Source organism: Pararge aegeria, chromosome 5 (assembly GCF_905163445.1).
Source record: "Pararge aegeria chromosome 5, ilParAegt1.1, whole genome shotgun sequence".
Taxonomy (NCBI): Eukaryota; Metazoa; Arthropoda; class Insecta; order Lepidoptera; family Nymphalidae; genus Pararge; species Pararge aegeria.
Genome location: NC_053184.1, coordinates 7,853,491 through 7,868,979, shown reverse-complemented (window position 1 = coordinate 7,868,979; position 15,489 = coordinate 7,853,491). Strand labels below are relative to the sequence as shown.

General features: G+C 34.3%; 1 protein-coding gene across 3 annotated transcripts; it reads right to left on the bottom strand.

Annotated features, from left to right (window-relative positions):
* Positions 1-73: 73 nt before the first annotated feature.
* On the bottom strand, positions 74-15,236 carry LOC120624107 (protein yellow-like). Of its 3 annotated transcripts, none has more exons than XM_039890459.1 (4): positions 15,209-15,236; positions 13,838-14,072; positions 1,953-2,141; positions 74-1,711 (listed from the first exon to the last, which is right to left on the bottom strand). In XM_039890459.1, the coding sequence occupies exons 2-4, from the start codon at positions 14,061-14,063 to the stop codon at positions 594-596; spliced, it is 1,533 nt and encodes a 510-aa protein (XP_039746393.1). In that variant the 5' UTR covers positions 14,064-14,072; positions 15,209-15,236; the 3' UTR covers positions 74-593. The 3 variants fall into 3 exon arrangements, with proteins under 3 accessions (XP_039746393.1, XP_039746394.1, XP_039746395.1); XM_039890460.1 differs by lacking the exon at positions 15,209-15,236 and adding an exon at positions 14,923-14,942; XM_039890461.1 differs by lacking the exon at positions 15,209-15,236 and adding an exon at positions 14,572-14,644.
* Between the last annotated feature and the right edge of the window lie 253 nt (positions 15,237-15,489).

The following is a 15,489-nucleotide window of genomic DNA, read 5'->3' as shown; positions in this document are numbered from 1 at the left end:
TTGGGATATAAAAAGAAATACCCATTATATCTTAGGATTTGCTATAGGTAGCCATGAAAAACAGGAAAACATAAAAATGAGAAATATTTTAATACTCAGGTAGGATAATTTTTATCAAGGTACAACAGTAGTATAAAATCATAGTGAGTTACCTTTTATACATCATGCATAACTTTATAGTCTAAAATTCTTTAGCAAGCTAGACAGACAAGAGGTAAAAATCGCAGATTTTTTCCATCATATACACATAAGGGACGTTCTTTAATCTATGAAACTATGGTACACGTGAAGAATCAAGAATAAAAATCTTTACTTAACTAAATAAAAGCAAAACATTTCAGATCCATAACTGTAAATTTAACATACAATCAAATACTATAATAAGAGTCTAAACATAAATAAAATAAGCACAATTCATCACACCTTATTCTAAATTGGTAGGTACATTGTATTGATGCAGTTACATGAGTGCTATCAATATGTATAGCGTATGAACCACATCAAAAAATTCCTTGTTGAGGATATTACGTACTATAAAAACATTTACATTATTTTATATTACATATTTCGGGTATATCTTCTAAATTCGTTTTTTACAGGTTTTCCATTACCTGGTAGTCTCCGTTGTTTTTTAACCACCACGGGTTATTGTTGGTGATATCTGAAGGTAAAGGCGAAGCAGTGAATTGCTTTGAAGTTTGTTTTGTATTTAATAATGGATTGTAAAGCTTTGAGATAGCATTTGGAGATGTAACGGAAGATATAAACTGGGGATTAAAATTTGGCTGCATTGTTCTAGTAGATGTGCTTTGCAGAAATATTCTGGGCGGAACTTGTGAAACAGATTCGTATCCTCCGGCATTAAACAAGTTAGGTCGCGAAAGTAGCGGCCCGCGGGTTGGCTGTATTGTAGGTGGTGATGTTTCACATACGGTTCCTTGAATTAGCTTATCTACAGAACCGATATATATCCTGAAATTGATATCTCCATAATTTAATTCTGATTCAAGAAACACAGGCATTCGATCAGAAAGTACCCATACATTTCTGCCGTCATCGATTTTAATATCACAAGGAAAAACTAGACCGACATCATCTTTATCTACTATGGCTATATTTTGTGGTTTAAGTGCGAAATTCGTACTCCAACATCCAATAGCATTTTGGTCAATTAGATTAAAAAGTTGGACACCAGTGACATCCATTACTTTAGAAGTAGTGTGCGTATCACGTCCACGACTACCTACTACTTTAAAGTCTTTGTAAGATCCAGTTACTTTAGTCTCGTCTCTTAATATTCGAGTTGATACAGAGAATTCTGTATTACTTGATAAAGGACTAAAATAGAGTGTCCTGAATCCATCAACGCCCATATTAGAAGCACTTATACCGAATATGCCTTCTGCACCCCATTGGAAGTTAAGACCAGCTATGTTAAAGTCTCCGACAAGTGGGTCCGGCATGAAATAGCTGTGGCTGAATCTCCATGACTTGTTTTGTTCCCACGAGTAAGCTATAAGGCCATAGCCAAGTTCATCGGAGAAGTAAGCAAAAGTATCGTCACAAGTAAGGCCTTCATCTAGAGCGATATTCGCGATGAATGTAGTGGATACGATGTCTTCGGGTCTGAACACATATCTTCTAATACGCCGATCAGTGTTTAAATCGTATACGTTTATAGCATATGGGCAAACGTTTGTTACATTAGGATCTGAAATAAATAAAACAGGTTAGCTTCAAGAAGTATCCTCCATTAGGTGTTAATTAATCGACTAAATTAGATATAAGCGTTCCACCATTCCACCCCATGAATTCTACTAGCTTAGTCTTGCCATCAATGATTAGGCATTCCAGTTTGAAATCAATTTTGTTTACAACGGTTTCGATATCTTTTGCAGGCTAGATGGGGGATTTTAATGGCATAAGTTTGCATCATATGGTATATGACTTACCGTATCCGTACGTGCCTACATCCAAAACCCATAGACGGTCACATTTATCAGCCTTGATTCTGTAAACTGTTGTAAGACCAGTTTCGCAGTTGCCCAATTCGTTGCCTTTGAAGCTGGGATAGGGCGTGAGCTTCGGAGAAGTTTCGTATGGTGCATCCAGAGGAATGTAGTTTAGCGTGGCTGGTATACCTATAAGAGGAATGAAATAAAAAAAAATTATTATTTTAATAATAATACAACAAACTCACAATAACGCGCTGTACATATTAAGGTACTCAAATACCGTAACTTATATATTTTCAATGCTAAATTAATAATACCTAATCTTAGATTACAATATTTCCATTCATATTTTATGAGGGTCTGTTTATTATATTCCAAGACTAGTAGTGTCCCGCAGTTTCACAGATTTAAAATAGCCCTTGCCGAAAAATTGGGCTATCAAATGCAATTAAGATTTTTCAAATATGACTAGTCGTTCCAAAGATTAGTGCGTTCAAACAAACAAACTCTTCAGATTTATTATATTGGTTTAATGATATATGACACTGTTCAACAGACAGAAAAACTTGACCTTTTTACTTTTATAACTATTTACATGCGAAATTGTATGCGCTAAGTTGCTCTCGTTTTTCTATCTTCCGTATCTTGTCTCCAATAAAAGTGTATTGATTAATTTAATCTGACTTTCAGTAATCGAATTGAGAATTGAGAAGGAGCTGTGTCTGTATTATCTAGTCGGTGCGTAAAAGCAAAAGAGATGTTATGATACTGGTAGATTTTATAAAACTATTGGTTACATGTGATATTGAGAGTACATTACCGAAGATCTGATTGGTGTGGACTATATACAGATTCTCCTGCTTTTCGCGGAGTAAAGCAAACTATGCTTAAATTTTTTTCTTTTGTAATACTGTTTTTCTGAAATACGTTTTGGAGATTACAACACCGTAAAATCTATTTTACTCTGAAGTTACAGAGATAGTCGAAACCGATCTTCGAGTAGAAACGTACAAATCTTATACTAAGGGTGCTTATAGGTTACATTTGTACATGATACGCAGTTATAGTAGGATGAGATTTATCAAGATAAAGGAATAGAAATTAAGGTTGAAGGATAAAGTAGATTACATTAATTCAAGGTATAATGGCACATTTATGATAAGTAGTTATTTACTTTGGAGTTGTGTTACAAATTTAAAAGGAAACATTTTTCTCTTGCGCTGTCAATATGATAATAATTTTTACTTATCTATTTAGGCATAAATTAAGTTCCATCTTCTATTCTTTTTGTGCACCATTTTTTTGTTTCGTTTAGGGTTTTGTGTTAAAAAATATTACGCTATTTTTTATCAATCTAAATCAAATTAATCCAACGATATACTATAGGTTTCAATTAATAAATTTTCAACAGCAATGCTAAAAATATATTTTGTAATGTTGTTATGCCGTCGGTGATTGGTAAATGGTAAGAATGTAATAAGAAAGTTTCCTTTCCATGCTTGTTTATATTTTTAACTCATTCTACTTTAAGTTTATTTCGGTTAGTTTACGTAACTAAATGTTTGGCAAGGTGAGTTATTTTTAAACTGTTGAATGTCATGTTTTTGTGGAATTGCCATTATTGAGTTCTTAAAATAAAAGTGGGAGAGTTATTTAGATCATTTTATTTTTAGCAAGCTTAATTTAGCAACCTATAGGTGCTCAAAATAGACCTTGATTTTTAACGATAAATTATTTTATGCATTTCAGTTATTTTCATTGAGTCTTATTAATAACTAGCGGTCCCTCGCGACCTCGTCCGCGTATGAGACAACATTAAAAAATAGTCATATGTTTTCGCGGACTGTTTTTTAACTTTTAAAGAAAAGCAATCCGATCACACTTCTGTCGTTTTGGCGTAACGTTTAACGTTTACTCATCGCACGCTTAGGTATCTCTCGGAATGATAAGTTTTGCAGTTTTTGCAACATTTGTCACTATGATAGTAGCGTGGCCGTGATAACTATTGGTCGTAGCGTGATGTTATTTAGCGTTAAGCCGAAACTAAAATCACTAAAAAAATACAAAGGGTTTCAAATGAGTGTTTATTCAATAATGTTAATTTTTTTTGTTCAAAACTTCTCTATATGCTATATTACTTGCTTCGTGCTTCAGGGCTTCCAACCCGATATAAGCCAACATTGATTATTTCTAACAGTTAGACATGTTGAACATATAAAGAACCCGTCTAATATAATTAATATCACTCAAAAGATTACAACATTATCTCTTTTACCATTCGTCCAAATTATATGCAGTAAAAGGGAAAAATCTTTTGTTCTACTTGAGACGATAAGTTTCCTTATTTGAATAAGAATTCATAACTTTTGGTAAGGTGACCAATAAACATCACCTAAAGATTTAATATATTTTATTAATTTGCCAATTTGTAATATAATTGTAAAACAGGTAAGTGATAATATCTTTTTAAATTTAAGTATAATCATAGTAAGCAATCCATTTACATTATGTTTTTCATACATACGTAGGTACTCATTTTACGTGTTGTAGTGTGAGACGACGACGACGGAAGCTGTCGTTTAAACAAACATTCTGTGTCGAAATTTTTAGCTATGTACCGAAGTACACTAACGACATGCGTTATAAATAAATAAGGTGTTGAAACCATTATGTAAGATATTATTCCTCAAAGTTGTTGTTGTGTGTTGTTTGTCGAGACAAAAATGTGACTCTTAATGTTGTATAAAAATATTTATGTCTGAAAAACCATTTTCGTATTTTGCTATTATTTCGTCTTATTCTATTAAAAATAACATTAATTTTTTTCATTCTTTACCAATTATGTAAATGAGTGAAATTTTTCGAATGCAACACAGAACATGCGGCTAAGTTGAATATCTTCATCCAAAAAGTATTCTGAGAATTTTATATGACTTTTAAATTTGTACAGCTCAAATATATTCTTAAAACTCGGGCCTCGTTTATCGTTTCTATTTTAACCTACCTCAAAAGTATAAAAATATTTTTAAGCACAGTGTACAATTTACATATGTATTTCCAAAAATCTTTATTTTTGCAGTCAATGTTTATGCATATAGAATTTTACTTCTCCTTCATTCATTCTTCATATTAATAAAGGTGGCGAATAATTACGTCCGAATAATTACGCTCTGTTTTGTAACCCTTAAAGGTAAAACTACACTTTTCAAAAGTAGAATAGCACCGCTAGCATGGGCTGGAGACATTTCCTCCACGGGGAAAGGGCAAAATGCTGATCTTCTCTAACAGCTTCTTCCACTCTCCAAGCACGAATGCACGAGTGGAAATAATATCCAAATTATAAACATGTAACGTCAAAGGGTGTAAAATTGTTCTTTCCCCTGTTACCGTGCTTTGGTTGGTGAATCATAAAATATTGTCGTGGATATAATCGGATGGTTAAAAAAACTTATCCGGCTTATGCTTAGCCGTGCAGGGGTCAGTTTAAATCAATGACTAAGTAAATACCTAACTAAATAATATACCTAATGCTTAAAGTATAAGGTATAATGTCTTACAAGTACTACACACAATTTTAGTTTAATTAGTATCAATTTGCTTCAATTAATAATAATTGATCTATTGCACTATTGGTTTTATAGCACGCCAATTAAAATGTTTATCGGTCAATAATTTAACACTTGCAAACAAAGAAATAATTAAGTTTTAATAAAAACTACAACTACTGTAGCTATTTCATTCGTAGCTAACTCAATTGGTTGGACGGTCAAAGCAGTCTCTCTGTGACCGTACATCATTTTTTATTTACAGGTTAGCCCTTGGCTGTAATCTTACCTGGTGGTAAGCAGTCATACAATCTAAGACTTTATGGTTATGGCAGTTATACCGTAATCGGTTAACGCATCAAAACATAATTGATGTAAACATTTAAAGCCAAGTTCCATTTGAAGAATATGGGTGGACGTCGGTTTCACTGCCAGATGAATTGAGATTTAAACGGGTGCCTCGTTTTGTAAATAGTCTTGAAATTAATTTTAAATTTTTTTGTAAAAAACTAATTTGAAAATTAATTTTGAAATTTATTTATTAGAACATAGCACATTCTAAGAATTTAAATTCGAAACAGTATTTTCTTGTATCTTTGTTTCTTTTGCATGCAAGTTATTTTGTAGTGGGTTAGTCTAGCTATCATCTTAATATTTTACTTTACTATATACAACTACTATATTTTAGTCTTTCAAAAATTAAGTTTGCTGGTAAAAACTAGCCAAGTATCATATTGAGCTTCAATTTATTCTAAATACCTAATCTGCATTTAGTAAATAATTCGTCTGTTCAAAAAGACACCACACAGTAGCTGCGTCGCTAGTTCCTTATTCTTGGCTGTAACTTGGCTTATTTGTCTTGATACATGTTTTTAGCAAAATATGTAGCACCTGTATAGGTGCTGTAGTACGATCTATAACTAGACACTGTTACGTACTCAAATGATGTGACTTGTGATTGTTTATGACAGCCTATCCACACGAAGCGTTGCGGCAGATGCGCGGTGCGGGTCCAGACCGATCGGTACCACTTCGGCGTTCTACATAGGTGCAAACGGTGCAAATGGCGATGCACTATATTATTTATTCAGATTTGAGCTGATTTATCTTATTGGTTGCAACAGGGCAACTCGGGCGAGGAAACAGGGTTTTACCAGGAATGAGTTTAAGCGTGTGGGCTCGAAGAAGCACAGAGATCATCGGCTTGAGGCGATTCGTGTCAGGCCGAATCTTAGTTCAGGCGACGCTTGGAGTGCAGAGTTTCTGGTGGCGATTAATCTGCATATCTCCGAGACCGTTGTATGAGCCCATGTCCAGATGACGTCAGAATTTCGGGACCTCATCTTTGCCGGCGAAGAACGGCGCTGCAGTGCACGCACGCTGTACTTTCAACCATTGAGATGAGGTGAATATCCTTCCCTTTCTCAACTACGCGTTGCAACTCCGCAGCGCTCGTTTGTTTGTTGCTTCTGCTGTTCCGCCATTATAAATATCATTCTCTTCCGGCATTATTATAATCGCGGCGACGCGGCAAAGATGCGGCCCGTGTGACCGTCAATGCTATAATTTTTTTTACGGTAAGTCGCCGCAACGCGACGTGTTTACCTGCCGTAAAGCAAGCCCACCGCAAACGCGGATGAACGCGTTGGTTTGCCCTTAGCTTTTCTTCCACGTTTCTAATACGCGCCGCTAATGTGTTGAACGTCCTTCCGGTTGCCACACTGCTTTGTATAGGTACCTACTCACGGAGTAAGAGTGAGTGGGCATCTTCTGGGCATGCGCGTTAAAACCTAGATTTAATCATTGCTTGCAAATGCAACGCATGGTTGTAGTAAAGTGCAAGACAATCTTTTCCTTGCTTCACACAGATTAATGAAATATGTGATTTTAAAATGCATGAATAACAAATGTTTTGAATTTTATTTTCTCTGTCTGTTTTTCTGGGCCGATTTTTGGTTTCAGCTGAACTATTTTTGTCAAGACATTTAAAGGAGGATAAAACTTTTTTTTAAATCCACCACATGGGGTTCGAAAGATTTTATGAAAGTGTCTACCTATTATATTTTTATAATCATTATATTACAGACAGTATTAACGGATTGTTCTTATTCTTCTTTTTGTTTAAATTTTATTTTTATTGGTTTATTTGGATTAGATTTAATTTAGTTTCTAATTAATTTATTTTTGACATGTATTTATTTTAATTGCTTTTAATTTTATTTCGTAACTGATGTTAAATTTTATGGGTAAAGCCTGAAATAAATGATTATTATTATTATTATTAACATCATTTGAATTTAGATTCATAATTTGATTACTTCATGAGCAGTTTATAAAACAACCCCCGGAGACATTCGCTAGAAATAAACGTAACTTGTAAAGTGGTTGCATAGTTACGCAAGATTTTATCTTTTTCTTTTGAATGCCAAATTACTGATGACAGATCGAGAGGAAATATATGTAGTGTGCAACTAATCATCTCACCTCACCACTATGCAACTTTTATAAGTAAGTAAGGCCCATAGAATATGGCAATGAACATTGAGTAAGAATTTAGTTTTTTTTCAGGATGTACTCGGATAAAGTCGCGTGCAACCGCTGGTCATACATTTTTCAACCACACCCATCGTCACTGATATTTGAGTAATCGCCTGGTACGCATATTGTTATCATAGATTACTAAGTTTTGAGAGCGTGTCGAACATGCACAATAGCCTAATGTTCGTTGTTTTAACGATTACAATACATTTTAATTAAGATAGATACCTATAAATGATTTTAAGACAACTTCAATTTAATTACTCAATTAGGGCAGTAGATTATCAAGTGTAATCTTACGAGTAAAGTAACGGACCATTTCGGTTTAAACTTATTTTAAATTATTTATTACTAGCTGTCCCGGCGAACTTTTTTTTTTTTAATGTATGTTATATTTTAATACTTATTATCCTATTCCGGTCTAAGAGGATTCCAAAAAATCAAATATCATAAAAATTGGTCCAGCCTTTCTTGAGTTATAAATGGTGTAACTAAGACAACTTTCTTTTATATATATAGATTTTATATTATAGTGTTGACGTTGGCAGATCATACCTACTATTGTATGTTTTATATACTAAGCTACTGATATTATGGACACATATGGCGACCGAACTGGTGCTGGGACTGGGGCGCTGTGAATTTAAGTATCCCGAGGTCCGAGTGAGGTCCCGGGTTTGATTCCCGGCAGAGGATGTTTATGAATTTATAATTTTAAAATTTTTCTGATCTGGTCTGCTTTGGCCGTAGCTAACCACCCCTACCGCCAAATTCGTGCCGCTAAGCGATTTAGTGTTGATATGCGATGTCGCGTACAAACCTGTTAGGGGTATGACTATGCTACTCTCTAACAGGTAAGCCCGCTACCATCTTATCCTGCATTTTCACCAGGTGTAATTGCAGTCAAGGGCTAACTTGGAGAGCAATAAAAAAAAGGAGATCTCAGAACACAGGCCCGGTTTTTTGGTCTGGTGAGGTAAAAGCCTTCGGCCATGGCCTACGACATATTTTGCCTCTCAAACGTCAGAGTAGTTATAGTTATATTTACGGTTTAAAAAAAATTATTGTTTTCATAAGTACTATATTCACTTACATGAAAACTTAAGCTATTTCATTATAAGGTTTGCTGAGATTGCAAGTCAGAGCGTGCTACACAAGAAAAATTCAACATGCCAAAATAATTAATTCACATGCAGCTATCCGTTAAAAGTATACAAAAATATGAGGGTAGTATGGTACCATTGTAACAAAATCCCACTATCGCTTGGCATTTGTGTAATGTAGTGTTTGAATTTTAACTAAAGCTCGAATTTTATCTATTACGCTTTTATCGCGACGTCAGCTTGATTCTTGTCTTATTTAAATTATAACTATATGTGTTGTGTGTATATATAATTTGGACTGTATTTATGTTTATGCATTGAAATTAAACTTATTGCTGGTTTTCTAGGATCTTGGTTACAAAGTTTAGTAAATGCACTGAGACCGCCAATGCGTGAATGATGGCGTGGGCCACGTAAGTCGAGCTCGCGGGTCGCCCCCCGCGGAGCCCGCGACCCGCGGACCGGTTTCGATGCATACTAGTGGGCATCGAACAATATGAAAATTTTAATAATTAACTAAGATTCGCATCATCATCATCATCATCAACAACAACAACAATCCATTATCGACCTAATACTGGGCATGGGAGAAGGGTTTAGGTCGTAGGTGGACTACGACTACGACCACGCCAGACTTGGCCAGCCATGTGCGGATTTTGGAGAATGCATAAACGCATACAGGTTTCCCCATAATGTTTAACTTCACCGTTGAAGTATGTAATATTTTATTGCTTAAATAAATAACACACAACACTCCAAGAAGCTAGCTATAACCCTTTAAGTTATATAACGTATACCCCTTAAGGTATACCTTATATACCTTAAGGTTACATATATACAACGTGTAACAGAATCACGAAATAATATAGAAGGATATATTATATCAAATCAAAAGAAGCATATTTAATCTTCCATAAAAACCAACATTCTAAGTGCTTACTTATGACAACCTAATTGATTATAAAATACCAACACATATAGAATCCTACGCTTCGCGACACGAACCTAGTAATGTGACAGGAGTCACATGACATCACATGATTATAAAATAAATAAATTTTGCATGTGATGAAGTATTATTTCGGTTTTTATTTACACTTGTATATATATAATATATATATATATATATATATATATTATATATCTACAATATATATATATATATATATATATATATATATATATATATATACGCAGTGGCGTGCATAGAGGGTATGCACAGGGTATGCAGATCATATAAAATTAAGGAAATCTCCAGTACGAGTTATAAAAAACTTAGGGATAGTCATTGTAAGAGTTATAAAGGAGTTATACTGGAGATTTTCTATATCCTCTGCATACCCTGTGCATACCCTCTATGCACGCCACTGTATATACGATCCGCAAAGATAATAAATTATTTCTTCACATTCATTCATTTTTAAGAATGATGTTTAATATCTATATCGACATGTAATATCAGCTAAAAGAATCAAAAATGTGGGTTATTTTGTATGAATAAATGGTGTATGTGTGTGATATTATTTCCTTGATAGGGTTGGATTCGATTCCAAGTAAATAATATAACTTATAGTCTTTGGAACTCAGAATGTTAATTAAACCCATCAAACCACACTGAGCCAGAGTAGTGGACCACAGCCTTAACACTTTCTCAATGTGGGAGGACACCCGTTCACTGTAGAAGATTGGGAATGGATTGATATGATGATGATAAAAACAAGATATATTAAAACTCTATGGTGTGTTTTAGCTCTACACCCTTCTCTTTTATAGGAGTGGAGGCCTGATCGGGCTCTGTTGATAACATATTTAAATGAAGGGTGTATGAAATATCATTATTATTTAATCGGATTTTGACCTACTTAATTGAGAATTCATTGAATAAATTTAATATCGTTACCGCAATAGTTTTAGCAAATGATATAAATTATTATAAACCTTTCCATTTAACTTAACGTTCATTTACTTTATGTTAATAATTAATTATTTATTGAGTTACCTTGACTAAGTACACATTGTTTGATTGTTTATTGGTAACTACTTTACCTAATAAGATCATCATTATCAATCCATTACCAGCCAATTACTGGGCATGGGTCTCCTTTCACAATGAGGCCTAGGCCGTAGTCCACTACGCTGGGGGAAACAGATTGGTAGACTTCACATGCCTTAGACACTATTTTGAAGAACTCTCAGGCATGCAGGTGTTTTCCTCCACCTTTACAGCAGGTTATATTTAGCTTCTTAGAAGACACGTAACTCTAAAAATTAAGAGGTGGAAGCCCGGGATGGAACTCGATTCCCCTGGGAAGGAGGCTTAAGTCTGAACCACTATCACCGCTTCTATTTTACTGCAAATAACTTCAGGAATTTGGCAAAATATATTTTATTTTAAATGTTCAAGGTCCAGACCCATGTTTTATGTAGGACCTCGGAGAGCATCTTTTCGTTATCACTAACACCTGATAACAATAGTTAGGTACCTCAGAAACTGATTCTACCAATTGTGTGGTAAAATCTCAGGTAAAGCTTTGGTATTTGGGCACGCACGCACGCACCTGTAACTGTTTGGAGTTATGAGCTTTTTAAGCCATTGAATATCACATGCTTATCGGTGCAGGACAATATAGCGAGAAAACCTGCATAGGTATGCAGGGTTTCTCAGGTTGAGAGTTCTCCATAATGCATTCAAAGGCTTGTGAAGTTTACCAATCTGCACTTAGAAGACTACGGCATAAACTCTTTCTCATTCTGTGAGAGAGGAAACCGAAATGCAACAATTGTATTAAAAAATGAAAATGAAGGGACATCAGGGTCGAGAACGGTCTGACGGGGACTAGTAGTCACGTCATCACCTCTACTTACGACCCTGGGAAGACAAGAAGAGACAAGGCGTTGCTTTACCACAAAGTGACGTACCTACAGGAAAAAATCTTCCCGGGACGAGCTATAAGCGTTGTGCAAGGGAGTCACCGGTGCGTTCCTAGGAGATCCCGGAGCCTCCCATTATGTACTGAGGCTGGCAACCGAGGGGGTTTTAGTGGGTAGAAATCCCACATAACCCAAATTCTCCGTCAGAGAATTGGGTATCTTTTAAGAAGATTTCCCCCCCCGTCAAAAAAAAAAGGCCAATCATTAATTTTCACGTGTCTGACTTCAATACTTTAACTTGTAAAACATGTTTTATGTTTCCTGCAAAAATCGATTTAATAAAGCGTGTAGTTTTTCCAACAGACGATAATCGCTTTATTACTTTGCAATAGTGCTAAAGCGTTATCTTTGAAAAACATTGTATCTACTTGTTTAACGACTGTTGTAGTTATATTTCAATTATGGGGTTTTTTGCAGTTTTGTATGCATAATGTTATGTATCCATAGCGGTTTCTAATTTCCTGCACCAGGGTGCGTTAAGAATGTTTATTAAAGTCCCTATTTATTTATTTTAGCAGTCTATTTTATATCTGTGCCGCTTGGTAACAGCAGATTAGAATAGGTACAGTTTTAACCACACCTCCGCGCCGCTTCCCGTAGGTGACGAACGTCGAGGCGACTAAAGGAGTCGCCTCGACCCGTACTTTTACAATTTTATCTATTGTGATCAGCAACCCGTCTGTCCCAATAATGGCCCAGCAGTGAACAGTCGTAGGCTATTGATGATGATTTTATGTCTGTGAGATTGTATAAACTTACTTCATTTGCAGAATGAGGATATATTCGTGGACCTTCTAAATATATTTTTATATGTATTAAGTGTTTAATTTTTGTTATTAAGCGCTAATCTTTGGAACGAAACACTTTTTTAATTAGAAACACAAAACTTTTATTTGTTACATCTTATTTTAAAAGTATTTTTGGTCGTATCGACGCTTATATTTTAAAATAAAGGTTATCTACTTGAACACACTTTTAAAAAATGTTGTACAATATTGTTTATTATTCATATTCGAAATACAATTAAATTATGTATCGTCAAGGTCTGTCTTTCGGTAATTAATTTATAACTGGAATGTTAATTTAAAACTTATTATACTGACGGAATGCATAGAGAATTTTAGGGAGACTGTAATTTTTATGTTGTAATATTTTGTGGTTAGTTGTTTTTTACATTTACAAGTAGTTAAATGTTTTTTGGGATCATACAATACTTAAATGTTTAAATGTAGATAAACAAAGATTAAATCCTAAAACTCTTATCCTCGGCAAAACATATTAAAACCATATACCCCTATTTATTGCGTTTCTAGATTTTAATTATTATGCAATGTGATACGTTAGTGTTTGTCATTTGAGTTATTCTCCATATTATAACTAAAACCCGGTTTTAAAGGAGTTCTATATTGGTAAAACAGGTTTTAATTAATATTGTTCAGAGGTAGTGATCTTTAAAGTAAAAAATTATGTTGGTTACTTTCGTGCATACCAAACTTTTATTAATTAAATTTTGAGTTTACACCTAGGTATGTACATACCCTTGTAATTGTTTATTTAGTTAGACTAATATTATAAATCTAAAGTTATTTTGAGAAGGTACCTATAGGCTTTTTATAAAACGTCACGGTCCATACGGAAACTGCGGAGTGTAGTGTATTAATAATTCCTATAATGTATCTTCAGTTTTAAAGTTAACATGTACTCTTTTTTCTATTACTATTAACTAAACCATTTTATTTACTAATAATTATGCTTGTTTACGAACCTGGACGCCATCTTGGAACGCTCACGAACAGCTTATTCCTCCATCGCTCAATTCCAACAGGTAAAGCGTTTTGCCTGATCAGAGCACCAGTCTGGAGGGCCTGTTGTTTTAGGTACTGGTCGGGATAATTCCAGTCCATTACATTCCAGGAATATACTTCTTGGAGCTTCACCGCTGCGGAGGCAACGGCTATAAGCCCACAGAATATTAACGTTTTTCCCACCATGTTGAATATCTGTAAATGTAAAAGATTTCTTATATAATTGCAAATATGTATTGACCGCAATATGGTAGATTACTGGAATTATCCTACGTCCATCTTTACGTCTAATCGTGAGCACATTCACAAATAGACGCTCATCCTAAGCTGTATTCAAAAATTCAGCCATTTTATAAAAAAATTAAGAACGTTATTGACGATATCCTTCGAACAATCACTTTTACAGAACCCATGATGGTCTGTAAATAAAGCCGATGGTAAGACCAATTTAATCTTGCAAAACACAACAAATATTGCATAACTTTTCGAAGATTTGGGTGATCTGCAAACTGTCCTGGGGCACACCACGATATAACTATGTCTACAAATTTCTCGTCCTATTACGAGAAAATTAGAAAAAAAAATTGATCTTGTATCGCTTACCCTACAGTTTCATAATTCATAAGGATTGCTTCGTAAATCAATAACATAAGTGGAAATATAAATATCAATTATATAAACAAATAAACCCCACCTAAGAAAAATCTGATAATGATAAATTGTGAAACGGAAAAATTTATATGTTCATCATAGTTTTATCATTAAACTCCCCTACTTATCAAACATAACCTGAATTTAACCAATCGATCCATCGCTTGAAATACTATGGTAGCAAAGACCGAAGTTTTGAAAAAAATAAAAATACTGTGTATGGTGAGTAACAATCAGTAAAACATAAGAAAAGCTTTGAGCTCAAAAAACCCTTCTTAAACGCAGCTAAAACTAAAACAAAAATAAAAATCTAATGGCGGGAAGAGATTGAGGTTATACATTATTAATGTAACAGACAGGCTATATGACACAAAGTTTAATTGTATGCAATTACTGCAAGTATTTTCTAGTATACAGTAACAGGTTTTGTGATGTACTGATTTTGTGATTACAGACAGTCACATGTCACATTGCTGACACGCACAATCAATCAATCATAACATTGTTCATTCACATCACATTATATTAAAAAGAAACACATTTCAATTAGCACTACTGACTGGGTATTTTTTTTTCTGTTGTCATTTAGCGCGTATTAACTATTTATATTTTTAAAAGGTTGAAGAACTTAAACTATTATAAGAATATACTTTAATACGATTGATTTATGGATTACGTACTTTTCGCGGTTAGCCGTATGAGCCAAAGTTGTTGGCTGTTGGAATTAAACTGAACAGTGTGGAATCACCCCCTACTATTTAAAACGTGCCTCCATCCTCTCCTTCCTAAAGCATTCCAACGTTAAAATAACCGAAGGAGTTAAGAAATATGTAACAGTCCGCGTTCATTTTAAGCCGCGTTATAAATCCAGACTCATTCTTGAAAATAATGGTAAAATCTAATACTATACTAGTTTACGATTTTAAGAAAGTTTTTAGGAATAAATCAATCCTCTCAAAAT